The 27464-nt window shown below is 41.9% G+C and overlaps 2 protein-coding genes across 6 annotated transcripts in view; one reads left to right on the top strand and one right to left on the bottom strand.

Annotated features, from left to right (window-relative positions):
- FOXRED2 (FAD dependent oxidoreductase domain containing 2) overlaps positions 1 to 20161 on the bottom strand; it is a 117071-nt gene extending 96910 nt beyond the window's left edge. For 2 of the 3 annotated variants that reach the window (XM_075833507.1, XM_075833509.1), the window contains exons 1-2: positions 19882 to 20161; positions 18468 to 18591 (exon numbers count right to left, since the gene is read on the bottom strand). In XM_075833507.1, the coding sequence (XP_075689622.1) occupies positions 18468 to 18550 (83 nt within the window). In that variant the 5' untranslated portion in view covers positions 18551 to 18591; positions 19882 to 20161. The remainder of the gene's footprint in view (positions 1 to 18467; positions 18592 to 19881) is intronic. The other variant, XM_075833508.1, reaches the window with a different exon arrangement.
- A 101-nt stretch (positions 20162 to 20262) lies between these two features.
- The window catches only part of UCHL5 (ubiquitin C-terminal hydrolase L5), a 90181-nt gene continuing 82979 nt past the window's right edge, over positions 20263 to 27464 (top strand). The window contains exons 1-2 of one of the 3 annotated variants that reach the window (XM_075833505.1): positions 20263 to 20635; positions 26458 to 26521. In XM_075833505.1, the coding sequence (XP_075689620.1) occupies positions 20560 to 20635; positions 26458 to 26521 (140 nt within the window). In that variant the 5' untranslated portion in view covers positions 20263 to 20559. Of the gene's footprint in view, positions 20636 to 20674; positions 20762 to 26457; positions 26522 to 27464 lie in introns of those variants that run through there. The other 2 variants (XM_075833504.1, XM_075833506.1) reach the window with 2 other exon arrangements.

Below are 27464 nucleotides of genomic sequence, written 5' to 3'. Positions count from 1 at the left end.
ACGGTAGCCGGATCCCCCATTCAAGGTACACTAGCAGCTCGTGGTTTGGTTTTGGTTTGGATTTGGTCGTGGCACCAGTGGTACGGTAATTTCTCTAAAGTGTTTCAGAAGCCATTTTTCAACAGGACAACACCAGGCCACATGTCGCTCGTGCTATGAACCAGCCTGCGTGGTCGAAACGTGCTACTATGGCCTGCAGCAGTTCTGGATTTGTCTCTGATCGAGCACATCTGGGACATCATTGTTCGGCAATTGCGAAGGGAGCTACCAGCAGCCAATCTTGATGATTTGCGTGCCCGAGCACATTCAGCGTGGCATAAAATTCCTCAGACAACCATTAATAACCTCATTGATAGCATGGCAAGGCGTGTAAGTGTGTGTATTTCTGTGCACGGCACTCATACTTGATACTGAATAAATCCAAAACTTTTCCTTCTTGGTGTTTCAATTTAAATGTTGAGGAGTGTAAAATATATATCTATATCTATATATATATATATATATATATATATATATATATATATATATATCCATCCAAAAAAGAGAACGTGAAGCAGCACTCAAATAAAGTGAATTTATTCATCCAACATGGAACCACAACGTTTCACCTCCTCTATGAAGGCATTTTCAAGTAGTGTGTGTTAGGAGTACATACGTATATATAAGGGGTACAACCCAAAACAATCAGTGCAATCAATCAGTATACATTAATACAATAAAAGGATTTTTTGTCATCATACAATGATATAAAGTGACTAGTGACATAAGTATCAATGGTGCAAAAGATAAAACATGATATAACATATTGCTTTTCATAAAGTGTAATATCCTCGTGTTACAAAAAGTGTTAAAAAGTAAATTAAATATAAGCAATGTAATTATTAAAAACATCAACAGCTGGCACTCACCAATCTAGAAAGAGAGGAATCATTGTAGCTGGACTCATATGTATTCTACATCCTCCATTAACAGCATGTAGAGTCTTAGACTGAGCATGCCTCTAACTAACCCACCAATTGGGTCAAAATGCACATGTGATCAATAGTCGTCAAGGGAACAAAGAAGCAACATCAGACAACACAGCAGGAGTCATCCATCATAATGGACGTGACTGTGTATATACGTCACTGGCCATTCGGGTGTGAAGATGCCATCTTTAAGAAGGGAAGGCAATAAGGTAAATGGGATTCGAGATTACAATCAAGTTTAAAAGCGAAAAAACGCTCAGTTTTTATTGCTTAGTCCCTCATCACACCTAGGGATATTAACGGTCAATTCGCCAATATAGCGAAAAACGTTTATGTAGATAGCTTGTGTAGGTACAGATCAAAAGAACATTCTGTCCCTAGACACGGACTGTAACCCTCATATCCATAAGGGAACAATAAATGTCAAAAAGTATCTACCATATCGTCAGGTGATGGTTCCCCACCCCGGACAGATTATGATGGACACAATTAATTCACGGATCCATTAGTTGCATATATATTATTTGTAAAAAAAAAAAAAAAAAATGTAAGATATTTTTATGTACCTTCATCAAAATGGTCATAAACGCCACCGATCCCTAGTGTGAACATGGACAAAGCATATAATATCAAAATGGAAAAATCTAAAGTAGAATTCTAGATGTTTTTTCAAAATCAAATCCCATTCACATTGAAATTGTTGTATTATACGTCAAGACCATCACTTTGGTAATACATTTTCTCAAAAAAATAAAAAAAATTAAAAAAGAAAATAACCTTTTCAAAAAAAATTCTCATTATTTTTTACTATTAAAGAGAGACAAAGATCTTCTTATATGTAGAAATGTAATGGAGGCATGATTGTTGAGGGAGGATTATAACATATGAGTCCAAACTCTCCAATTCCAGATCGTGTGGGTCCAGTCATATAATCTCATTGACACTCTAAAAAGAGAAGAGAACAAAAAAAGGAAGTTATTCCCTTATACAAAACTGTATAGACTCATACAGGGTTTACACATAAAAAATATTTCAACTACCATCCCACGATATCAACAGGATCCCGGGAGAGAAGATCAGGAAGAGCATAGATTGTCAAAGATTAATATAATATCAGATGGTTATAAGGGAAGTAGAGATATGTTGATCCAGATATTATTTATAAACATTTAGTGGATAGTCTACATTTAAACCATGTGGATATAAAGAATAGAGTTTAGTTATCCACTGAAGTTCACGTTGCTTCAAGATTAACTCTCTATTACCACCTCGTTTTGGTGGGGGTACCCTATCAATGATAGTAAATTTAAGATGTTGGACCTGTTGTCCTGCCTCTAAAAAATGTTTTGCTACTGGTAACTCCACCTTCTTAGTGCGTATACTAGACTTGTGTTTATTCAGTTTAATGCGACATTCCGTCGTCGTTTCACCCAAGTAAATCAAGTTACATGGACATTGTAGCACATAGATCACAAAGTCACTTTTGCACGTATAGAAGGAATTGATATTAAAGGATTTATGTGTAATTGGATGTATAAAAGGTATCACCTTTTATCATAGATGGACAATTATCACAAGAAAGGCAAGGAAAACATCCTTTGCGTACTACAGTAAACCGTCCTATATCACTTTTACTAACATCAGTTTTAACCAATCTGTCTCTTAAATTGTAAGGTCTTCTATATGAAAATAGAGGGGGGGAATTAAATTCCACAACTTTGTCATAATAATTGCCTAAGACCTGCCAATGCTTTTTATTATTCCTGTTACATTAGAGCTCCCTACATTAAATATAGACACCATTGGAATTCTCCTAGGTTGTGTCATTCTCTTATTGTTCTGACATAACTCATCTCTATTTAGTCGTTCAACCTTCTCTAAATGTTTATTTTCAATTCTTGGTGGGTAACCCCTACTAAGAAATCTCTCAGTCATTTGATCCAATCTAATGTCAAGATCCCTTGGGTCATCAACTATCCTCTTTACCCTAAGCAATTGACTATAGGGCAAGGATTTAAACATTCCACCTGGATGGTGGCTGTCAAAGCTCAATAGAGTGTTACAATCATTTCCTATTACACCTATGCTTTATTGATTACCCAAAATACATAAAAGTTTGATTTCACCCCCTGGTAGACCAATAGTCTCGGGTAGGGAATCCCTCCTAAGTCCAATGGCCATTTTTATGGACAAAGTCCTTAGAAGATTTGCTATATCAGCTAAATCGTACATTAGAGATACTACGGACTTTTTGAACAAAATTAAGGAGATTTCTGTTCCTACTGGAGCTAAACTGGTCTCGCTTGACGTGACCAGTCTTTATACATCGATTAATCATGAAAGGGGCCTTAGCAGTGTGAACAAGGTACTTGATCAAACTAACTTCACACCAGATTGTAAAAATTTCCTTTTGGGTCTTCTTGAGATTGTACTTACATGCAACTATTTCTTGTTCAATGATGAATTTTACATGCAGAGGTACCGCCATGGGTTCAAATGTTGCACCTACTTATGCTAATATTGTCATGGTGGACCTCGAGGAGACGTCTGTCTATGTGTCCCCCCACTTCAGTCATGTGCTGAGGTGGTGGCGTTACATTGACAACGTCTTCTTAATTTGGACAGGTGACACTTCTGACTTGGATAAATTTTTTGAGACCCTTAATAAAATAGATCCGGATATTAAGTTTACCATTATGGTCTCAGATGCTAACCTGACTTTTTTGGACACTATGGTCCATATTTGTGATGGGAGACTGAAGACTGACCTTTACATAAAACCAACTGATTGTAACACTCTATTGAGCTTTGACAGCCACCATCCAGGTGGAATGATTAAATCCTTGCCCTATAGTCAATTGCTTAGGGTAAAGAGGATAGTTGATGACCCAAGGGATCTTGACATTAGACTGGATCAAATGACTGAGAGATTTCTTAGTAGGGGTTACCCACCAAGAATTGTAAATAAACATTTAGAGAAGGTTAAACGACTAAATAGAGATGAGTTATGTCAGAACAATAAGAGAATGACACAACCTAGGAGACTTCCAATGGTGTCTACATTTCATGTAGGGAGCTCTAATGTAGCAGGAATAATAAAAAAGCATTGGCAGGTCTTATGCAATTATTATGACAAAGTTGTGGAATTTAATTCCCCCCCTCTATTTTCATATAGAAGACCTTACAATTTAAGAGAGAGATTGGTTAAAACTGATGTTAGTAAAAGTGATATAGGACGGTTTACTGTAGTACGCAAAGGATGTTTTCCTTGCCTTTCTTGTGATAATTGTCCATCTATGATAAAAGGTGATACCTTTATACATCCAATTACACATAAATCCTTTATTATCAATTCCTTCTATACGTGCAAGAGTGACTTTGTGATCTATGTGCTATAATGTCCATGTAACTTGATTTACGTGGGTGAAACGACGACGGAATGTCGCATTAGACTGAATAATCACAAGTCGAGTATATGCACTAAAAAGGTGGAGTTACCAGTAGCACAAAATTTTTTAGAGGCAGGACATCAGGTCCAACATCTTAAATTTACTATCATTGATAGGGTACCCCCACCAAAACGAGGTGGTAATAGGGAGTTAATCTTGAAGCAAAGTGAACTTCAGTGGATAACTAAACTCAATTATTTATATCCACATGGTTTAAATGTAGACTATCCACTGAATGTTTATAAATAATATCTGGGTCAACATATCTCTACTTCCCTTATAACCATCTGATATTATATTAATCTTTGACAATCTATGCTCTTCCTGATCTTCTCTCCTGGGATCCTGTTGATATCTTGGGATGGTAGTTGAAGTATTTTTTATGTGTAAACCCTGTATGAGTCTATACAGTTTTGTATAAGGGAATAACTTCCTTTTTTTGTTCTCTTCTCTTTTTAGAGTGTCAATGATATTATATGACTGGACCCACACGATCTGGAATTGGAGAGTTTGGACTCATATGTTATAATCCTCCCTCAACAATCATGCCTCCATTACATTTCTACATATAAGAAGATCTTTGTTTCTCTTTAATAGTAAAAAATAAAAAAATAATGAGAATTTTTTTTGAAAAGGTTATTTTATTTTATTTTTTTGAGAAAATGTATTACCAAAGTGATGGTCTTGACGTATAATACAACAATTTCAATGTGAATGGGATTTGATTTTGAAAAAACGTCTAGAATTCTACTTTAAATTGGTCCATTTTGATATTATATGCTTTGTCCATGTTCACACTAGGGATCGGTGGTGTTTATGACCATTTTGATGAAGGTACATAAAAATATTTACATTTTTTTTTACAAATAATATATATGCAACTAATGGATCCCTGAATTAATTGTGTCCATTATAATCTGTCCGGGGTGGGGAACCATCACCTGACGATATGGTAGATACTTTTTGACATTTATTGTTCCCTTATGGATATGAGGGTTACAGTCCTTATCTAGGGACAGAATGTTCTTTTGATCTGTACCTACACAAGCTATCTACATAAACGTTTTTAGCTATATTGGCAAATTGACCGTTAATATCCCTAGGTGTGATGAGGGACTAAGCAATAAAAACTGAGCGTTTTTTCGCTTTTAAACTTGATTGTAATCTCGAATCCCATTTACCTTATTGCCTTCCCTTCTTAAAGATGGCGTCTTCACACCCGTATGGGCAGTGACGTATATACACAGTCACGTCCATTATGATGGATGACTCATGCTGTGTCGTTTGATGTTGCTTCCTTGTTCCCTTGTTGACTATTGATCACATGTGCATTTTGACCCAATTGGTGGGTTAGTTAGAGGCATGCTCAGTCTAAGGCCTCATGCACACGACCGTATTTTTTCCCACCCGTAAATACTGGCGTAAATACGGGTCCGGTGTCACACGTATTCCACCCGTTTTGCACCAGTATTTACTAACCCGTGCCCGTAAATATGGGTCCGGTGTCACACGTATTCCACCCGTATTTACGAGCACGTTTTTGGCGGCAAAATAGCACTGCACTAATCGGCAGCCCCTTCTCTCTATCAGTGCAGGATAGAGAGAAGGGACAGCCTTTTCTGTAATAAAAGTTAAAGAAATTCATACTCACCCGGCCGTTGTCTTGGTGACGCGTCCCTCTCTTCACATCCAGCCCGACATCCCTGGATGACGCGGCAGTCCATGTGACCGCTGCAGCCTGTGATTGACCTGTGATTGGCTGCAGCGGTCACATGGCCTTAAACGTCATCCAGGACGTCGGGCCGGATGTCGAGAGGGACGCGTCACCAAGGCAACGGGCGGGAGACCGGACTGGAGGAAGCAGGAAGTTGTCGGTAAGTATGAACGTCTTTTATTTTTATTTTTTACAGGTTTATACTGATCGGTAGTCACTGTCCAGGGTGCTGAAAGAGTTACTGCCGATCAGTTAACTCTTTCAGCTCCCTGGACAGTGACTATTTACTGACGTCGCTTAGCAACGCTGCCGTAATGACGGGTGCACACATGTAGCCACCCGTTATTACGAGAGCTCCATAGACTTCTATGGACTGTCCGTGCCGTTATTACGGCCTGAAATAGGACATGTTCTATCTTTTTCAACGGCACGGGCACCTTCCCGTGAGAAAACGGGAAGGCACCCGTCGCCAATAGAAGTCTATGAGCCCGTTATTACGGGTCGTGATTACGACCCGTAATAACGGGAGTTTTTACGGTCGTGTGCATGAGGCCTAAGACTCTACATGCTGTTAATGAAGGATGTAGAATACATATGAGTCCAGCTACAATGATTCCTCTCTTTCTAGATTGGTGAGTGCCAGCTGTTGATGTTTTTAATAATTACATTGCTAATATTTAATTTACTTTTTAAAACTTTTTGTAACACGAGGATATTACACTTTATGAAAAGCAATATGTTATATCATGTTTTATCTTTTGCACCATTGATACTTATGTTACTAGTCACTTTAGATCATTGTATGATGACAAAAAATCCTTTTATTGTATTATTGTATACTGATTGATTGTACTGATTGTTTTGGGTTGTACCCCTTATATATACGTATGTATTCCTAGCACACACTACTTGAAAATGCCTTCATAGAGGAGGTGAAACGTTGTGGTTCCATGTTGGATGAATAAATTCACTTTATTTGAGTGCTGCTTCACGTTCTCTTTTTTGGATATCTAACACATAAGGAGAGGTCACTCCTTTATTTTTGAAGCTTTGCACAAGCCTAGTCAGGCATTTGTTCACAGTGCTGCTCCAATCCTCTGCTTTTTTATATATATATATATATATATATATATATATATATATATATATATATATAAATACACGCACACATGCACACATATATATACACAGACACACGCACACACACATATATATATATATATACACACACACACACACACATATATATATATATATACACAGGGTGGGCCATTTATATGGATACACCTAAATAAAATGGGAATGGTTGGTGATATTAACTTCCTGTTTGTGGCACATTAGTATATGGGAGGGGGAAAATTTTCAAGCTAGGTGTTGACCATGGCGGCCATTTTGAAGTCGGACATTTTGTATCCAACTTTAGTTTTTTCAATGGGAAGAGGGTCATGTGACACATCAAACTTATCGAGAATTTCACAAGAAAAACAATGGTGTGCTTGGTTTTAACGTTACTTTATTCTTTCATGAGTTATTTACAAGTTTCTGACCACTTATAAAATGTGTTCAAAGTGCTGCCCATTGTGTTGGATTGTCAATGCAACCCTCTTCTCCCACTCTTCACACACTGATAGCAACACTGCAGAAGAAATGCCTCCCGATCTGACCCCCATAGACTTTTATATTTGGGGTCATCTGAAGGCAATTGCCTATGCTGTGAAGATACGAGATGTGCAGCAACTGAAAGCCTGTGCTAGCATTTCTTCTGCGGTGTTGCTATCAGTGTGTGAATCCAACACAATGGGCAGCACTTTGAACACATTTTATAAGTGGTCAGAAACTTGTAAATAACTCATGAAAGAATAAAGTAACGTTAAAACCAAGCACACTATTGTTTTTCTTGTGAAATTCTCGATAAGTTTGATGTGTCACATGACCCTCTTCCCATTGAAAAAACTAAAGTTGGATACAAAATGTCAGACTTCAAAATGGCCGCCATGGTCAACACCCAGCTTGAAAAGTTTCCCCCTTCCCATATACTAATGTGCCACAAACAGGAAGTTAATATCACCAACCATTCCCATTTTATTTAGGTGTATCCATATAAATGGCCCACCCTGTATATACACACACACACACACACACACACACACACACACACACACACACATATATATATATATATACACACACACACACACATATATATATATATATATACACACACACACACACACACACACACATATATATACACACACACACATATATATATATATATACACACACACACATATACACACACACATACACTACCGTTCAAAAGTTTGGGGTCACCCAGACAATTTTGTGTTTTCCATGAAAACTCACACTTATATTTATCAAATGCGTTGCAAAATGACTAGAAAATATAGTCAAGACATTGACAAGGTTAGAAATAATGATTTTTATTTCAAATAATAATTTTCTCCTTCAAACTTTCCTATCGTCAAAGAATGCTCCATTTGCAGCAATTACAGGCTTCCAGACATTTGGCATTCTAGCTGTTAATTTGCTGAGGTAATCGGGAGAAATTTCACCCCATGCTTCCAGAAGCCCCCCCCCACAAGTTGGATTGGCTTGATGGGCACTTCTTGCGTACCATACGGTCAAGCTGCTAGCACAACAGCTCTATGGGGTTGAGATCTGGTGACCGCGCTGGCCACTCCATTACAGATAGAATACCAGCTGCCTACTTCTTCCCTAAAAAGTTTTTGCATAATTTGCAGGTGTGCTTTGGGTCATTGTCCTGTTGTAGGATGAAATTGGCTCCAATCAAGCGCTGTCCACAGGGTATGGCATGGCATTGCAAAATGGAGTGATAGCCTTCCTTATTCAAAATCCCTTTTACCTTGTACAAATCTCCCACTTTACCAGCACCAAAGCAACCCCAGACCATCACATTACCTCCACCATGCTTGACAGATGGTGTCAGCCACTCTTTCAGCAGCTTTTCAGTTGTTCTGCGTCTCACAAATGTTTTTCTGTGTGATCAAAACACCTCAAACTTCGATTCGTCTGTCCATAACACTTTTTTCCAATCTTCCTCTGTCCAATGTCTGTGTGCTTTTGCCCATATTAATCTTTTCCTTTTATTAGCCAGTCCCAGATATGGCTTTTTCTTTGCCACTCTGCCCTGAAAGCCAGCATCCCGGAGTCGCCTCTTCACTGTAGACGTTGACACTGGCGTTTTGCGGGTACTATTTAGGGAAGCTGCCAGTTGAGGACCAGTGAGGCGTCTATTTCTCAAACTAGAGACTCTAATGTACTTGTATTGTTGCTCAGTTGTGCAGCGGGGCCTTTCACTTCTCTTTCTACTCTGGTTAGAGCCAGTGTGCGCTGTCCTCTGAAGGGAGTAGTACACACCGTTGTAGGAAATCTTCAGTTTCTTGCCAATTTTTCGCATGGAATAGCCTTCATTTCTAAGAACAAGAATAGACTGTCGAGTTTCACATGAAAGCTCTCTTTTTCTAGCCATTTGGAGAGTTTAATCGAACCCACAAATGTAATGCTCCAGATTCTCAACTAGCTCAAAGGAAGGTCAGTTTTATAGCTCCTCTAAACAGCAAAACTGTTTACAGCGGTGCTAACATAATTGCACAAGGGTTTTCAAGTGTTTTCTAATCATCCATTAGCCTTCTAACACAGTTAGCAAACACAATGTACCATTAGAACACTGGAGTGATGGTTGCTGGAAATGGGCCTCTATACACCTATGTAGATATTGCATTAAAACCCAGACGTTTGCAGCTAGAATAGTCATTTACCACATTAACAATGTATAGAGTGTATTTCTGATTAATTTAATGTTATCTTCATTGAAAAAACTTTGCTTTTCTTTAAAAAATAAGGAAATTTCTAAGTGACCCTAAACTTTTGAACGGTAGTGTATCTCTGGACAAAAATCCAGAAGAAAAGGACCCTAGCCGACGATGTAGAATATAGAGAAAGAATGGCCTTTTTAGTAAAGGAATTAAAACCAAATGTATCTAACGTACCTTCCAAATATTGCCAATTCACTTGATCAAATGCCTTTTCGGCATCCGGGGAGATAAAAAGAGACGTATTGGTGGACTCTCCTGCTATTTGGATCAGATCTAAGATTCTACGAGTTCCGTCGCTGGCTTGACGTCCCTTTACAAACCCCACCTGATCGAACGCTATCAAGGAAGGCAAACAATCTTTCAACCTATTCGCCAGGAGTTTAGCATATCATTTTATGTCACAGTTTAAAAGAGAAATCGGACGAAAATTAGCTGGAGATTCTGGAGTCTGCCAGGTTTAGGAAGAGTGACAATAATGGCCTTTAACATTTCTGGAGGTGGTTTGGGATTGGCCGCAAATCCCTCAAACATAGTTTTCAAGTAGGGTAAGAGAATTTCTGCAAATGATCTATAATATTCATTCGGTAGACCGTCAGGGCCGGGAGACTTATTGTGTTTAGACCGAAGAAGTAATAATCTTATTTCATCAACAGAAATAGGAGCATTTAACTGACTAAGCTGCAACTCAGACAATGTAGGAAGTTTCACCTTCGCCAAAAAGTCATTAACATTTTCTCTAGACACCTCAGGGGTTTGAATATCATTTTTGAGATTATATAAAGAGCTATAATAATCCGCAAAGGCGTCAGAAATATCCTGAGGATCATAAACTCTTGACCCATCTGACTTTTTTAACCAAGCAATTTTTGATTTGCTATTAGTTGTTTTACTCGTTTAGCCTATATTTTACTTGGTCTATCTCCCTGAACATAGAAGTTCCATTTTAGCTTTTTCAGAGTTTTTTCATACATGAAAAGCTGATGTACACGCAATTTTTCTCTAGTAGTTCTTAATTCGTCCCTCGCTGACTCTGAAGGATTCAATTTCAGCTGAAATTCCAAGGAATGTATATTGCCAATAAGGGTATCAAATTCCTTAGTCCTATCTCTTTTGGCCCTAGCTGCGGCCTGAAGAAACAACCCTCTAACAAAGGCCTTATGTGTACACCAAAGAAGCTCGGGAGATGAAGCAGTAGGAGAGTTAATTTAAGAAAACTCCTCCAAAGCTTGTCCTATAGATGACAAGAGTGTTGGAAAATTTAATAGGAAAGTATTTAATCGCCAGGGAGATTTAGGAAGTGAGGTATATTGATCCGAAATTATGAGGTCAATTGGGGCATGATCCGACCAAGTAATTAATCCGATGTTAGATGAACGAGAATTCAAAAGAACCTGCCTATCAACCAAAAATAAGTCAATCCTAGAATACAATTTGTGCGGCGAAGAATAAAACGTGTAGTCTCTTTCCGAGGTGTGTTGATAACGCCAAACGTCATGTAGTTCTTCCTCCCCCTATCAATGAATTTAATTCCGGAGTTAATCTATTACCTCCATCCGAGCAGTCCATATCCTTATTTACCACTACATTAAAGTCTCCACACATTATTAATCCCCCTTTTTGATACAATTTGGCTATTGAGATCACTTTCTTTATGAAGGCTATTTGTCGAACATTAGGAGCATACAGGGAAACTAAAGTATAAACAATATTATCTAGTTCACACACCAAAATTATAAATCTGCCCTGAGGATCGGAATAGGATTGAAGACATTTAAACGCAATAGTTTCTTTCACAGCAATAATTACCCCACCTTCTTTTACATCACTAGACACATAATATAAATGAGGAAACTTTCTGTGCCTAAATAACTTACAATCTCTCGTGGTTAAGTGAGATTCCTGTACACATAAAATATCACAGGAAGACTGGAGAGCTTTTTTTCACACCAGGGCTCTTTGGAAAGGCGAATTCAGTCCATAGCATTAATGGAAAGTAGCTTAAGACCCATCAGGATTTATGAAAGAAATACCATTAGATATGATACAGCACACAATAAAAAAAGAAAAAACCAAAACAAAGTAACAAAAACCATAGGTAATACATCAAAATTACCAAACAGGATATTCCCTCTTTCAGGGAAAAGAGCATGGAGACACAAGTTCGGCTTCCCTGTAAAGCAAAAGTTACCGGAACAGGAGAAGGAATGGAGAACGTCCCGGAGGCATCACGAAAGCCTTGATGAGAACGTATTATCTCTGGTGCATCAACCATTAGACTGGCAACTTTCGTTTGAATCTCCCTACGTTATCGGACCATAATGGGGCAACAGTTTCCGGTCTGATGCTGGTAGGATAGCTAGGACTCCGTGAAGATGACGACAACAGATTCCAAGAATGAAGAAGCTCTTTCACTGCTGCTGGAGTGATACAAACATGTTGTTTTCCTTTATTTGTAATGATGAGTTTCACCATAAATCCCCACTTGTATAAAATAGCGTTATCCCTTAGGATTTTTGTCAATGAAAGAAACTCCTTGCGCCGTAACATGGTCGCTGCCGAAAGATCCGAGTATAGAGAAATTTCTTTAAATCTTTCTGGGAGGTCAGGAGAAGATTTCAGGCATTTCAAAAATTCGTCTTTTACATGAAAGAAATGAATGCGTGCGATCGTATCGCGAGGAAGATGAGCAGCAATGTGTTTGGGTTTAGGTATGCAATGAATTCTATCAATTAGAAGCTCTTGAGTGTTTTTTTGTGGCAGAACAATGGCCATCATATCTGTATGGTATTGAGGCAGAAGATCCGGAGTGACCGATTCCGGTTTACCCCTGATGCGGACATTGTTTCTGCGGGATCTGTCTTCTAGATCCAAAACTTTACTGGAAAGTCTCGACACCTCCTCCACTAAGGTCGAATTAGCATCAATGAGCATATTGTGAGATTTAACAAATTCTTCCATCTTATGCTCCATATGATCTGTTCTGGAAGAGTTAGCTTGAATATCTGTTCTCAGATCTCCTATAACATGTCGTATATCTGTTTGGAGTGATTCTCTCAATGAATCCAACAGCCTCTTAATAGTGGGTTCAGAGACCGGTTGAGAGTCCATCTCATCATGTATGTCAGTATCCACAGATTCCGCCCTGGAAGAAGGGGAAGGTGAAGATGGAGTAAAAGGTATGTGTTTTTTCACACCAGATTGTTGAGAAGAGGAAGAATTGAAAAACTCAGTAAGTTTAGCCGGTTTGGCTTTAGTATTTCGTTTGGATGTGCCTTCTCTCGATGTAACGCAGATGAAATGTAGACAGATGAGTACAATGTACAGTGTGCTTTTAAATTGACCAAAAAGGCAGTATGTCCATATAAAACTGAAGTGTCGCTACCACAGATTTCTTAGCTTGCACTCAATACAGGTACACCCACTTCACACTGACCTGAGACTCTTCTTCAATATGTAACCATAGGAATGTGTGATGTTTTAGTAAACTGGCAGTACAATCCCACGTAGTCCTAATAGTAAGTTATGTCAATGGCTATATGCTTGAGCTACAACGAGGCTCGCCGTCTCCTCTCCCTGACACCAGGACCGGACAAGATAGCCTCCCCGCCGCTGCCACGTGTTCCAACAGGAAAGACCTCCACAGAAGATGGCCGCCAGACTCAGTGAGACTAAACCGGTGGAAGTGAGTGCTGTAATTTCCCACCGGCCCTCCACCGCATGTAGCTGCCGGCAGATACCCGATATCTTCACAGCATTCCTCACGGTCTGCTCGTTGTGTCGCAGGGAATGATCCGGAAGACCATACCTCCTCCGCCACGTGTTCAAGCCGGATGGCTCCAGGCAGAAGATGGCTGACCGAGGATGGCGCCAGTAAGTATCACTCCTCCGCGCGACTCTCCCCCTCCACGCAGCCCCCGGCAGTTAACCGCGAGACTCCCAGCACCTCTCACCGTCCTCTCCACGGTCTCAGGGCTGGTCCTGAAAGCCTCACCGCCGCTGTAACAAGCATAGAAGATACCGTCGCCGACGGGAACAGCCACAGGTGAGTTCCGCTCTCCACCAACACCCAGACACAGGGTTAGACAGGATCCCTACGTCGGGAACAGTGTTATATCCCGGTTGCCCAGATCCAAGATGTTGTTGCGGTTTAGTTGAGCCGGTTTAGGCTTTCAAATCCAGGAGTTCAGCAACTATGCGGCTTCCTCCATTCACATCCAGGCCATGCCCCCTACAATTTTTATTTTTTACGGCGTTCACCATGCGGGTTAAATAATGATATATTGTAATAGTTCAGACTTTTACGGACGCGGCGATACCAATTATGTTTATTTATTTATTTATTTTTTAACTATGCTCTAGGGGGAAAATGGGAAAAGGGGGATTTTTGAACTTTAAATTTTTTTTTACATAAAAAAACCCCTTTATTTTACTAATTTATACTTTTGTTTTATTAGTACCCCTAGGGGACTTCAACCAGCGATCGTTAGATCGCTTGCACGATATACTGCAATACTAATGTATTGCAGCATATCGTGATTCCGACAGGTTTCTATTAAGCCCTGCCGGAGGCAGGGCTTAATAGGAGCACAAAGATGACGGACCTGGGGGCCTTCAGTAGGCCCCCAGGCAACCATAGCAACCATAGCCCCCCAGCAATTGCGTTGCGGGGGGCGCAATGAGCTGTTAGAGGGGGTCGCCCCTTCTTTCTAACGATTTAAATACTGCGGTCTATATTGACCGTGGAATTTAACGATTTAAACGAGTGGGATCGTGCTTTAGCGCGATGCCGCTCGTTACTCTGAAGTGTCAGCTGTAACATACAGCCAACATCGGTATCGTATGGAGCGGGTTCACTCAGGTGAGCCCGTTCCATACTTCCCCTACCCGACTTTGGCGTATGGATACGTCAAATGTCGGGAAGGGGTTAAACTTTGATCCTCTTTTTCCTGTAATAAAGCAAGTGTTAACAGAAAAAAGCAAATCAATATTTATGTCCCCGACTTTTACGTTTTTAGACATATCCCATATGTGGCACCAGTGTGCTACTTGACTGCAACACAGGCCTCAGAAATGAAGGAGCAACTTGTGGATTTTGGGACCTTCTTTTTATTAGAATATATTTTAGGCACCATGTCAGATTTGAAAAGGATTTATGGCGCCAAAATATAGGAAACATTTCCAAAAATATACCATTTTGGAAACAACACCCCCAAGGAATTAATCTAGGGGTGCAGTGAGCATTTTGACCACACAGGTGTTTCATAGATTTTAATAGAATTAAGCCATGAAAAAGTAGAAAAAACAGTAACACCCCATATGTGGTCATAAACGGTGTTATGGAATCACCAGTTGAGCAATTCCCAGGGTGGAAGTTTATGGAATTGCTAGGTGAGTGATTCCCCAAAGGCTGCTGAAGACTGTCAGGAAAGAGCGTCCAAATAAATCCGCAACCCCAAATCCGTCACAACTCTGATCAACAGAGTCTAAGGCTACTCTATGATTTTTGCCAGAACCCACCCCAAGGCAGGTTGAACTTTGCAGCATAAAATGCAGGTGGTTTTAACAGAGTTTGGTGTTGGATAAGAGGTGCAATGCAAGCAATACCAGAGCAGATAACAAGACAGCCCGAGGGTAAACAGAAAGTCCAAATCACAAAGCTAGTGGATATCAGGGATTGCAGAGGTCAAAACCAGCCGGAGTAGAAAGTCCAAATCAGTAAACAAAGGGTAATCCAGAGACAACCCGAGGTCCCATTCCAATAAGTGCAAATAGTCAAAGGTACAGGGCATAGTAAGTAGCTTGATGAATCACTTGGAGACAAGGAAAATCACAAGCACAGAAAACAGAACCAACCCAGATTTAAATACTCCACCATTCAATCTGATAGAAAGAAAGACAGAGAAGTGGAATAGGCTCAACAACTAAAACAAGAACCGCCCAGAAGCTGGACTAGTAGTCATGGTAATCTAATCTTAAAGCGACGGACGTTTCCTAACAAACTGCTCTTTGAACACATGTCAGGGCTCCGAAGAAAAGGAGCGCCGTTTGGCTTTTGGAGCGAAGATTTTGCTGGATTGGTTTCTGAGCTCCATGTCACATGTGCAGAGCCCAGGAGGTACCAGTACAGTGGAAACCCCTAAAAAGTTACTCCATTTGGGAGACTGCACCCATTGAGGAATTTATCTAGGGGCATAATGAATATTTTGAGCCAAAAGGTTTTTTGCTAATTAGAATTGGGCCGTTAAAATGAAAAAATAACTTTTTTCCCAATAAGATGTGATTTTAGCATAAAATCTTTTATTTTCACACAGACTTAAGGAGAAAATGCAACCAAATATTTGTAAAGCATTGTCTCCCGAGTACGATAATACCCCATATGTGGTCATAAACGGCTGTTTTGATACATATGAGGATTTAGAAAGGAAGGAGTGCCATTTGAATTTTGGAGCATAGATTTTGCTGGAATGATTTTAGGATGCCATGTCACATTTAGGATGCCCCCATATGTACGGACCTAATAGAAAAATAATAACATATATACTTACCTATCCCCGTTTCCACGACGGGTGGACGATCCTTTGCCTCCTCTGCACTGTGCTCAGTGTGCTGTGAGCGGCTCGGCGTAGGCAGGCGCAATGTAGTGATGTCATCGCACCGGTCTGCACCGAGTCACTGATATCACACAGACCGGAGGAGGAGACGGATCCTCCACTCGGCGGGGGAATGGAGATAGGTAAGTATGTATGTTATTATTTTTCTATTAGGTCCGTACATATGGGGGCATTATACTGTGAATGGGAGGGAGATGGGGGCATTATACTGTGTATGGGAGGGGGCATTATAGCTACGCTACTAATCACTCACATCTCCTTCCTCAGTCTTCTGGCTGTGGGTGGAGCTAACTGGTGGTTGGGCTGTGGGCGGAGCTCTATGTGAGCTTTGGACACCACGTCCTTCTCGGTAATATAATAGATGCCAGTACATTAACCGGTCTACTGATAGTACACAGGCAGTTGTTAAGACATTTCTAAGTATGCCCTAACAGGGTCCTTTAATAGACAGCCATTAAAGCCGTTGCACCGCTCCTGATCAGCATAATGTGATGCGGCAGGCACCGATGCTGAGCACAGGTACTGAAGACAGAGGACAAGGGAGGGCTGTGCAGTGTGCGCGCCATGTTCTCTGTCTTTAGGGCCGGCACTATTGCTCATTAGTGCAGTGCTGGCAACATCCCCTCATGCTACACACTAAATTCATGTATTACAATACTAAGCTGTGCGACTGCACAGCTTAGTACCAAAATGCATAAAGTCATGTTTGAGGGTGCAGAGCATCGAAATAGTATCGATATTGCATCGGGCAACCCTAATATAAAATGCAAATAATAGTAAACTAAATGCTCACATAATAGAGTCACACATGGCCCACATAATAGCATTTTTCAATATGCTAGTAATGCTTAAAGGAACAGTGTCATCACAAATTATTTTTTTATATGTTAAAGATGTTAGTGCTTTATTAAAAACGTTTATATTCATTTGTGTGTTTGTGTTTTACTTTTTCTTATTTTTACACTTTTTCTTCCCTATGGGGGCTGCCATTTTTTGTTCCATTTCTGTGTGTGTAGATTAACGACACATACAGACATGGAATACGGCAGCCACAGTCCCATAGGGACTGCGAACGGCTCCCGTCCCATTGACTTCAGTGTACAGCGTCTGTGTGGGAACTGCGCATGCGCCGCTCCCACACAGTCCAATTCGAAATTGGCGCCGTCGGGCGCCATTTTCCTGTGGACCGGAAGTCGCGGCCGGACAGTAATATTACTACTTCCGGTCGCGGCTTCCGGATTTGTGCACTTGGACCAGCGGCAGCAAACGGAGCGGACGGGCCGGAGGGAGCCGCGGCGGCAGGAGCAGGTAAGAGATTTCAATGTATGTTCGTGTTTGTGTGTGTTTACTACTGTATGTAAACCTACTACACTGTGTGTTAGCTCAAAAAATGGCGACACACAGTGTAGGAGGTTACACCGTTCAAACCCCTCGTTTATCCCGGCACTAGCCAGGATAAAGGAGGGGGGATGCTGAGAGCTCACTAGAGCGAGGGCTTTTTACCCAATTTTGCAAAGCTGCAATTTTGGGGACAGCTCCATCTAGTGACCAAAAATGGGTAGTATTATAAATTAGAATTAATTTATATTTCCTGACTCGTGAAAAAAATAAAAAAAATTTGAACAATGTTTAATCACCCACACACTAAATGTTTAATTTTTTTAAAAAAAACATGTTTTTCTGGCAACACATTCCCTTTAAGGGGGCTCTCCTCTGCTCTTCGCATTGTTTGTGGGGGGCACTATTGTAGCATTGTTTATGGGGGGACCTCTGCTGACATTGTTTGTGGGGGAGGAGAGGCACTACGGTGTAAACACACTACATACATACACATGCAATTGCACACTCACTTATACCATACTTGCCTACTGTTGGAAATGGCCATCAGAAGGTTGTCAGTGAATGCCATTTTAGGTAGGCCACACCCCTTTTTAAGGCCCCTCCTCATCCTAATGTCCCCGAATCATGAGCAGCATACATGAACTGTACCTAAAGGACATGGCCAGTTACTATAGGTCTTCATGCATAGGGATAAAGATATTAAAGTTTAAAGGCATATTACCCTTTATACAAATAAAACAGATTCAGTGTATCAGCTACAGCACAGATATCAGTTGTAATGGGCCATGCTCCTGTGTGTCCATTACATGACCAGGAAAGATTATAATCCCGGAAGTCCTGGAGCTTTTCTAATAATGATGACACTCTGACACGGCCCCAAGTGATAGAACTCTTGCTTCATGTGCTTTTCGTGAACATGACCGCAAGGGGCTGTCACATTGCCTATTGCTTGAGTCCCGAGCAGAGCATCAGCTAGCGCTTCGCTCGGGACTCCAGCACTGCTCCCGATATCCATATTTGGTAAATTCAGGGGTTTCCTAACGCTGGAGTTGCCAGTGCATCAGCTGATGCTATGCCTGGGGACTACAGCACTTCTGCCCATGTCACGGTCACTGCCCATATATGGACAATGACGTCGGCAGCAGTACTGGAGTCTCCGAGCAGAGCATCAGCTGATGCTCTGCTTGGGAACTCCAGCAATCGGAAACCCCTCAAGTCACTGACCATATATGGGCAGTGACATAAGGAGCAGAGCTGGATTCCCCGGGCAGAGCATCAGCTGATGCTCTGGGAACTCCAGGGATAGGAAACCCCTGAATTGACCAAATATGAACGTCGGGAACAATTCACGAGGTTTGAACTGCACCATTTAGCACAGAATTTTAAATTAAAGTACATTAGTAATTTGCTTAGTTTCACATAAATATATTATTGCAACACAATTTTTGGTCCCCGCATAATTAAGCAAAATTGCAGCACTTGTATTTATAATCTAGTTGGAAATTCTGCGGCGCTTACACTACACGTGGAGGTACACCAAGGTTGCAGTCACACGTGGCGTATTTATCGCTTATTTTTAATTTATTATAAAATATTTTTCCAATAGGCTTTACATTGTAAAGTTTTCCACACCATAAAAATACAAGGCAAATACATCACGTGTGACTGTACCCGAACGCCCATAGAACAGAATGGAGAGATATCTGGATGTGGTGGCTGGCAGTCGCTTCACCAGGCATGACGGGGGTCTGAGGACATCGTTCTAGACATAGGTGTTTGTCCCAGAGCTGGCACCCTTATCTATCAGACATTTATGCCATATACAGTGGATATGCCATGAATGTCTGAAGTGGGAAAAACCTTGAATTGTCAGCACAATATTGAATAATAAAGAAAACGTCAGGATCCTATAAAGGCCAAGCTCAAGTCCCCACTAACCTGTGTTCTGGAACAGTCTTGGTTAGTCTTTTAAAATGTGTGATTTTACGTCATTTCACGTCATATATTCAGTCACATGACTTCGTTACTAGTTTATTTTAAAAAAAATTTAATAAATAAATATATATATATATGCCCTTCACCCCGGAACTACAACTAAATAATGTAGAGGCAATCTGTTGGGAGAAGTGCTCTGTGTATTTTTCTCGCTGTCCTTGTGATTCAGTGATTGTTTCCCTCTTATTTCTTTCCCTATGTTGTTTACTGTCCAGTTACAATGTGACGATTATATGTTAACATGTTTTGCCATAAACCCGTCATGTACGTCTAATAACGCTTTAGTAGCATGCACCGTACTACCCCATCACACTGCTCCGTAGCTCACGCAACATGGCCGCCGTCTCATACAGAGACATACATTAAACAATCATTTTTGAAGCGCTAAAACAGACCCGTAGTTTGAGCATCCTCCCCGTCATAACGTAGTATAACGTTTCAAAATGCTCAACAAAAGCTAAATGTATATTTGCGTTTGTTCTGGAAACAGAAGAGCTACGGTCGTGCAGACAGGAAGGCGCTTGTACAGTTCAGCCTCTTCTAGCTGCACACTTGATTGAGTGACTCAGTAGTACACATGGTCATAGGAGTTGTGCATGTATTGAAGCGGGTCGGGAAGAGATGGCGGGCAGTGCCGGAGAGTGGTGTCTGATGGAGAGCGATCCTGGGGTGTTTACTGAGCTCATCAAAGGATTTGGTGCGTAACATTTATCATTATATTTCACGTTAGAATAGGGGAGGAGGCAAATGCCGCAATCTCTGCCCTAATTTCCTGGACATAACAGGGCATGTTCTGTACCTTCTATGAGAGGAGTTTCATGAGGTAAAACCCATAATATTCTGCATATTCCTTCCGATCATGTATTGTACTAACCCGTGTATGTTCTACAGCTAGTGCAAAGCTCTTGTAGTGGAGCAACATTGGGGTAGATCTATTAATACCGTCTGATACTGAGATAGCATAAAACTACATGAATTAGGCCCTGTTCACATTTGTGTGTAAGGCTTCATTAGGGGCCTGCGCCAGAGATCCGGCCAGAAACAATAGCGCAGCGTGCTGCACTATTGTTTCCAGTCGAACAACAGACGCCATGACAGAAAACCAACGGAACCCATTAAAGTCAATGGCGTAGTCTCTGAATGGAGCTGGTTCTTCCAGTATTTGGTGCTCTGCTCCTCGAGCAGAGCAACGCAAACACAGACGCAGGTGTAAACCATCCCTTAGACCCCCCGCACAGTACGTTTTGGCCCTATTTTTAGCGTGTATGTAGGCAAATCTCACAGCATTCATGCTAAACGTATCCATAGGGCTCCATTATCCTGACGGAGGCCAAAATATTTTCCTTTTGGCCCCTCGGGCTGGTATACATCCATATACGTTTTTTTGTTTTTGAAGGATGGAATGGGATAGTAGACTATGCTATAACATCCTGAAAAAAAAGTGTTCTGTGTGACGGATGCCACTGTATGGCATCTATAACCGGTATACAGTAAATGTATATGTCGAGGACCTTCCTATGGGCCGGAGTCCTGGGCCAGAGCGCTACTAATGCTCTTCCTGATGACTCCAGCGTTGCAAAGCCCCTGACATCAATGTCCATATATGGGCAGCGATGTCAGGCTCTTCCCTGGGCACAGCGCTTCAGGTAGCGATCGGGCAGTGAGATTTTGGAGACGTATCCCTCTATGCGCCTATACATTGGGATATGTTGAAGGTGTACATTTGGAGTCCCCCCGACGTATACATCCGATAGAAGGCTGATATGAAAGATACAGATGCAGCAAATTTAGCAAAGTGGCGCAAAGACTATGTGTTAAGTTTGGCGAATGTCAGATTTTTTCTCCTTTATGCCACCTCTTGGATGGTTTACTTTATACCACTAATTTGCTCCTCAATTATGGCACATGCCAGTAATTTAATCTTGTGCAATGTACACATCCACTTAGCCATGCCCTCATTTCTAGACAAAACTCAAAAATGTAATTCTTCCGGGATTAGTTTATAACAGACCATCAGGGGCGGTGCACGACATGCTCCTCAATGCTTGAACTGAAAGCCGCTAGAACAGGAGCCAGGTGATGCGCCATTGCACAAAGCCTGCCCATTGTATTATCACAGGAGGTGTAAGACCCCTGCCGTGAAGGGTGTAGTCTATTTTCAGTGTTTCTTCTATAGCCCCGGTCCTTATACTGTAAAAAGGCAAAGTATGGGGATTAAAGGGGTTTTCCCATGATCATTGTCACCTATCGACGGGATAGGTGATAAATATTTGATCGGTGGGGGTCTGACTTCTGGGACCCCCACCGATAACAAGAACGGGCTTACCTTGCCGTCCCTGGGAGTCCCATAGGAATGGAGCTGTAGTGTGTCTGCTCAACTACTGCTCCATTCATTTCTATGGGGCTGCCGAGCGCTATCTTCGGCAGTTTCATAGAAATAAATGTAGCGGTGGGCGAGCATTTGCTGATTTAAAGTGTAGCTAAACATTCGACAAACTTCTGACATGTCATAGTGACATGTCAGAAGTTTGTATTGGTGGGGGTCTGAGCACTGAGACCCCCACCAATCGCTAGAACAAAGCAGCTGAGGTCCTCATGTGAGCGTTCAGCTGCTTTGTTTCTGTTCAGCTTTTTCCGGAAAGCCGATGTATCGGAGTACGGGTTCATAGATATTCTATTGAGTCTGTACACAGATACATTTATTTCTGGAAAAAGCCAAACAGAAACAAAGCAGCTGAGCGCTCACACGAACCCTTCAGCTGCTTCATTCTAGCGATTGGTGGGGGTCTCCGTGCTTGGACCCCCGCCAATACAAACTTTTGACATGTCACTATGACATGTCAGAAGTTTGCCGAAAGTTTAGCTACACTTTAATGACTTAATCATTCTCTATCTGTCCAACCCAAACAAAATGTGAAATTGGGAGACTCTCATGCACGCTCACGTCAAGCCTGTTATGTTAAATGACGCAGAGATTAGCGGAATTTGTAGGTTTCTTACTAAAATAACCCTTTACAGCCCAAACTATCACAAAACCCAATGTTGAAAAAGTCACAGAACCTGATCAACCTGACGTGAGCAGGCAGAGTACACAAAGGTCAGTGGTGTAACAGTGTAAAAAAAAATAAATCACAGAAATAACCACTGAAATAAGACTTAATCTTTACTTTTCTCAGTTAAAATCTTCAAAATAAACTATATGGAAAAAAAACACACAAAATAGGTTCGAGACCAGTTCCCAGATAGGGAACTGTGCGGATACCCTAGATCACCCTATCCCTGTACTGGCCTAACCAAGGCCAGGATCACACTCACGCAGTTTTTCATCATTTTTTTTGGCTCCATTTTTTTTAGTCAAAGCCATGTCCTTTCTAATGTGTCCCCTTCTATGTTTGGCTAAAAAACAGAGCTCAAAACTGCATGTAGGATCATCGCCTAAAGCAGGATAGCTAGTTCCGATACGGGCGATCCCACTCTGGAGCCTTATGAATTACCCTGCACCCCTCCCTACCTTCAGGGGATGAATAAAGATATGGTGAATGGGAAAATGAATTGTAGAACACTAGCTGGTGTAGTAGATCATTTCTAATAATCCAGAAGAAAATATCAATGTCTTCAATTCTATCCAATATGTTGGTGTCAAGCAGTTATAAACAGCAGGATGGCTCCATGTAGTCCATCAATGAAACCAATAACAATGTTGCTGCCCCATATAGCCCAATTAGGGCTGGGCAATTTTACCAAAAAATAAAATCTAGATTTTTTTTTTTCAACACTTTGGGCGATTTTCGATTTGAATCTCTATTTTCTTATTTTTTTCTGTTTATTTAACAAGTAATGCCAAGAGATAATTTTAATACATTTTCTTTATATAAATGACTTTATAACACATATTGCATTAATTATTGTACGGAACTTCACAACTTTTAACCTCTGCAAATACTTTAATGTCTATCTAATTGAATATAACTTCTGTGTCCCCCGACAGGTTAACAGAATCTATAATCAATGAGGCACTGCGTGCACTAACATCCCCCTCTGCCTGTCCCCACCTCAGCCGGTCTCCGGCATTGCCGGATTCACGCGACCGTGATAAAATGGTCCGTGTGTCAGCTGAATTTCGCAGCCCCGATCACGGTACATGTGGACGGGACTCCTGGCATCACAGCAATTTAGGCTACAATCACACGATAGTGAAAAAAAAGGACATTAAAAACTGATCAATGGTCAGTTTTTAATATTCATTTTGCATCAGTGTCTCCAAATTCTCATCCATTTCCATTAAGTGTTTCATGGCTGTTGGAAAAAAAATAGAGTGGATGAAATACATTTGTTAGGGTTGATAGTGCCACAGTGCCCACATGTAGTGACAGTGCCCACATAGTGCCACAGTGCCCATGCAGACAGTGCCACACCCACTTGCAGATAGCACCCCCACATAGACAGTGCCCCACCTTGTAGATCGCAGCACCACCCCCCCCCCTTGTAGATAGCACCCCCACATGTAGATCGCCTCACCACTCCCCTCCTCCCTTGTAGAGCACACTCCCACTCCTTGTAAATTGCAGCACCCCCCCTCCCTTGTAGATCACACCCCCTTGCTTGTAGATCGCACCGCTGCAGCTGCCACTAGGAGCTGAATCCCCGGCCAGGGGTTGCCTGCGCTTTGGCCGGGGATTCAGCTCCTAGTGGGAGCTACAGCGGCGCGATCTATAAGGAGGTTGTGGTGCGATCTAAGAGCGGAATCCCCTGCCAGAGCATATATGGACAGTGACGTCAAGGGCTTCCTCGGGCTCAGCGCTCAAAGTAGCGCTGTGTCCAGGGAGTCCTCGGCCAGGATCAGTTTTTACAAGGTTTTCACAAGGATTGAAATCAATGGTAATGCAAACTGAAAGCTATGGTTTCTATTTGTTTCAGTTTGGTTTCTGTTCATGGGTTCCTCTGACGAAAAGGTCAGACGGAACCCACGAACGGAGCCCTGACGCAGATGTGAATGAAGTCTTAGGCGGGATTCACACGACCGGGTCGTTCCCGAGCCCGAGTGTCGGCCGGTAAAATCGGCCATTTTGCCCGGCCGGTTTGCATAAAGTTATGCATCCGTGCCGGGCCGGGCAGATCCGGACAGTGACATCAGCGGCAGCTCCTGAAGGGGAATCCCCATGTGTTCGGGGATTCCGCTTCAGGAGTTTCCCCTGATGTCACTGCCCAGATATGGACAGAGACATCAAGCGCTCTGTCCAGGAGCGGAATCCCCGAAAACACGGGGATTCCGCTCCTTCAAGGAGCTAAAGTGCGGCTAGCACATAGCAGAGCGGGGAGATACCTCCCTGCTCTGCTATAGTGGCGTCGCTACAGTAGTAGCAGCCGCAGCAGCTGCTGCTGCTACTACTACTAGCGGCGCCATCGAAGGTGTCGCCGAGCCAGGGTGCTTTTAACAAGCAGGGGAAGGGAGCCAGCGCAGCGCTCCCTCCACCTGCTGTACACCCCGGCCCTGCAACACAGTGTACAGCGATGCCATTCGTCAGAATGGCATCAACTCCTCCTCCTCACATGCACTCTGCGCTGTGAGGAGGAGGAGATAGAGCGCAAGCACCGGGAAACCCGGCCATCACTCGGAACACATTCCGGTGATGGCCGTGTAATACCCGGCCCCATAGACTTCTATGGGAGCCGGGCGGCCGGGTGTCCGGGCAAAGATAGAGCATGTCCTATTTTTTGACGGCCGGATTTTCCGGCCGTCAAAAAATCGGTCGTGTGAATAGCCCCATTAGGGGTCTATCATTCCTAATGCAGCCGGGTGCCGGCCGATTTATGAACGGCCGGCACCCGGCCGGGAAACCCTGCCGTGTGAATGAGGCCTTACATAACCTCTTGGCTGGTGTACTTTACACCAATATTTTGCATAAAAAGAATGGTGCACACCATTATTACACCTGGCTTGTTTTTATTACCCCTCTTAGCCAAGCCACCTTTTCTAGGACCTTTTGCAAAACGGTCTAGAGTGGCATAAAAGATTTCTAAAACACAATAAATTTGGCGCATGTCTGGTACGCCAGTTTTTTTGGCGCATTTTGCTTTGTTAGGCTATGTTCACACAGAGTTTTTTGCAGGCGGAAATTCTGCCTCAAAATTCAGTTTGGAAGTTTGAGGCAGATTTTCCTCTCCCTGCACGCCGATTTTCGCTGCGTTTTTCACCCGCGCCCATTGAGCGCAGCAGGCATAAAACGCAGCGAAATACGCTTTCTCTGCCTCCCATTGATGTCAGAGGCGTAAACGCCCGAAGATAGGGCATGTTCTTTCTTTCTCCCGCGAGACGGTTTTACCGCTCGCGGGAAAAAGATGCCTCCGCCTCCCATTGAAATCAATGGGAGGCATTTTCGGACCGTTTTTGACGAGTTTTGCGGTTTCCGCGTAAAAAAAACTCTGTGTGAACATAGTCTTAATCTCCCGCATAGTCCTAAGCCATTTATCCTTTTTTGACGAAGGTTAGTTAATATTTCGATCGTCTATCTTGTACAGGCTGTCAAGGAATTCAAGTTGAAGAAATTTGGAGTTTAGAGCAAGAACACTTTGAAGATCTACAGTAAGCTACGTTTTTATTAACATATTTTTAATTAGTTATATTTCATTATATTTTGCATACTTAAACTTCAATTGTTAAAGTTAGAATCATGTGTAGGCTTTCCCTTCAGAGCTCAGTCATTTGTCCTGCAGACTTCTCCATCCTCCTGATTTGCTAATAGAAGTTATTATCATTGTCTGCCATATTACAGATCTAATGTCTCACATTTTCAGGAAAATGTCAAAAGCCACTTTTTTTTAGGTACCAGTTCAGTTCTGATGGGCCTATATATTAGAAACCCCCATAAACACCCCATTTTAGAAACTAGACCCCTCAAAGTATTAAAAACAGCATTTAGAAAGTTCATTAACCCTTTGGATGGGTACGGAATGTATTTCGGCCGCAAGTCCCGGACCGAACACACTGCAGGGAGCCGGGCTCCTAGCATCATAGTTATGTACGACACTAGGAGTCCCTTCCTCTCCGTGGAACTACTGTCCCGTACTGAAAACATGACTATGATGCTAGGAGCCCAGCTCCCTGCAGTGTGTTCGGTCCGGGACTTGCGGCCGAAATTCGTTCCGTCCATTACGGGCCGAACATGCTCGTGTGAACCCAGCCTCAAGGTGTTTCACAGGAATTGAAAGCAAAGTAGAGGTGAAATTTCCAATTTTTTTTTTAATTTTTTTTTTTTACAAAATCCTTTCTATACCATTTTTTTTCTGTAAAACAGAAGGTTTTATCAGAGAAACGCAACTCAATACTTATTGCCCAGATTGTTCAGTTTTTAGAAATACCCCACATGTGGCCCTAGTGCGGTAATGGACTGAAACACCGGCCTCAGAAGCAAAGGAGCACCTAGTGGATTTTGAGGCCTCCTTTTTGTTAGAATATATTTTAGGCACCATCTGAGGTTTTGAAGAGGTCTTGTGGTGCCAAAACATTGGAAACCCCCAAAAGTGAC

The sequence above is a fragment of the Rhinoderma darwinii genome, chromosome 7 (genome assembly GCF_050947455.1).
Source record: "Rhinoderma darwinii isolate aRhiDar2 chromosome 7, aRhiDar2.hap1, whole genome shotgun sequence".
Classification (NCBI taxonomy): Eukaryota; Metazoa; Chordata; class Amphibia; order Anura; family Rhinodermatidae; genus Rhinoderma; species Rhinoderma darwinii.
The sequence above is the reverse complement of the archived record's forward strand: the minus strand, read 5'-3'. Positions and strand labels throughout refer to the sequence as shown.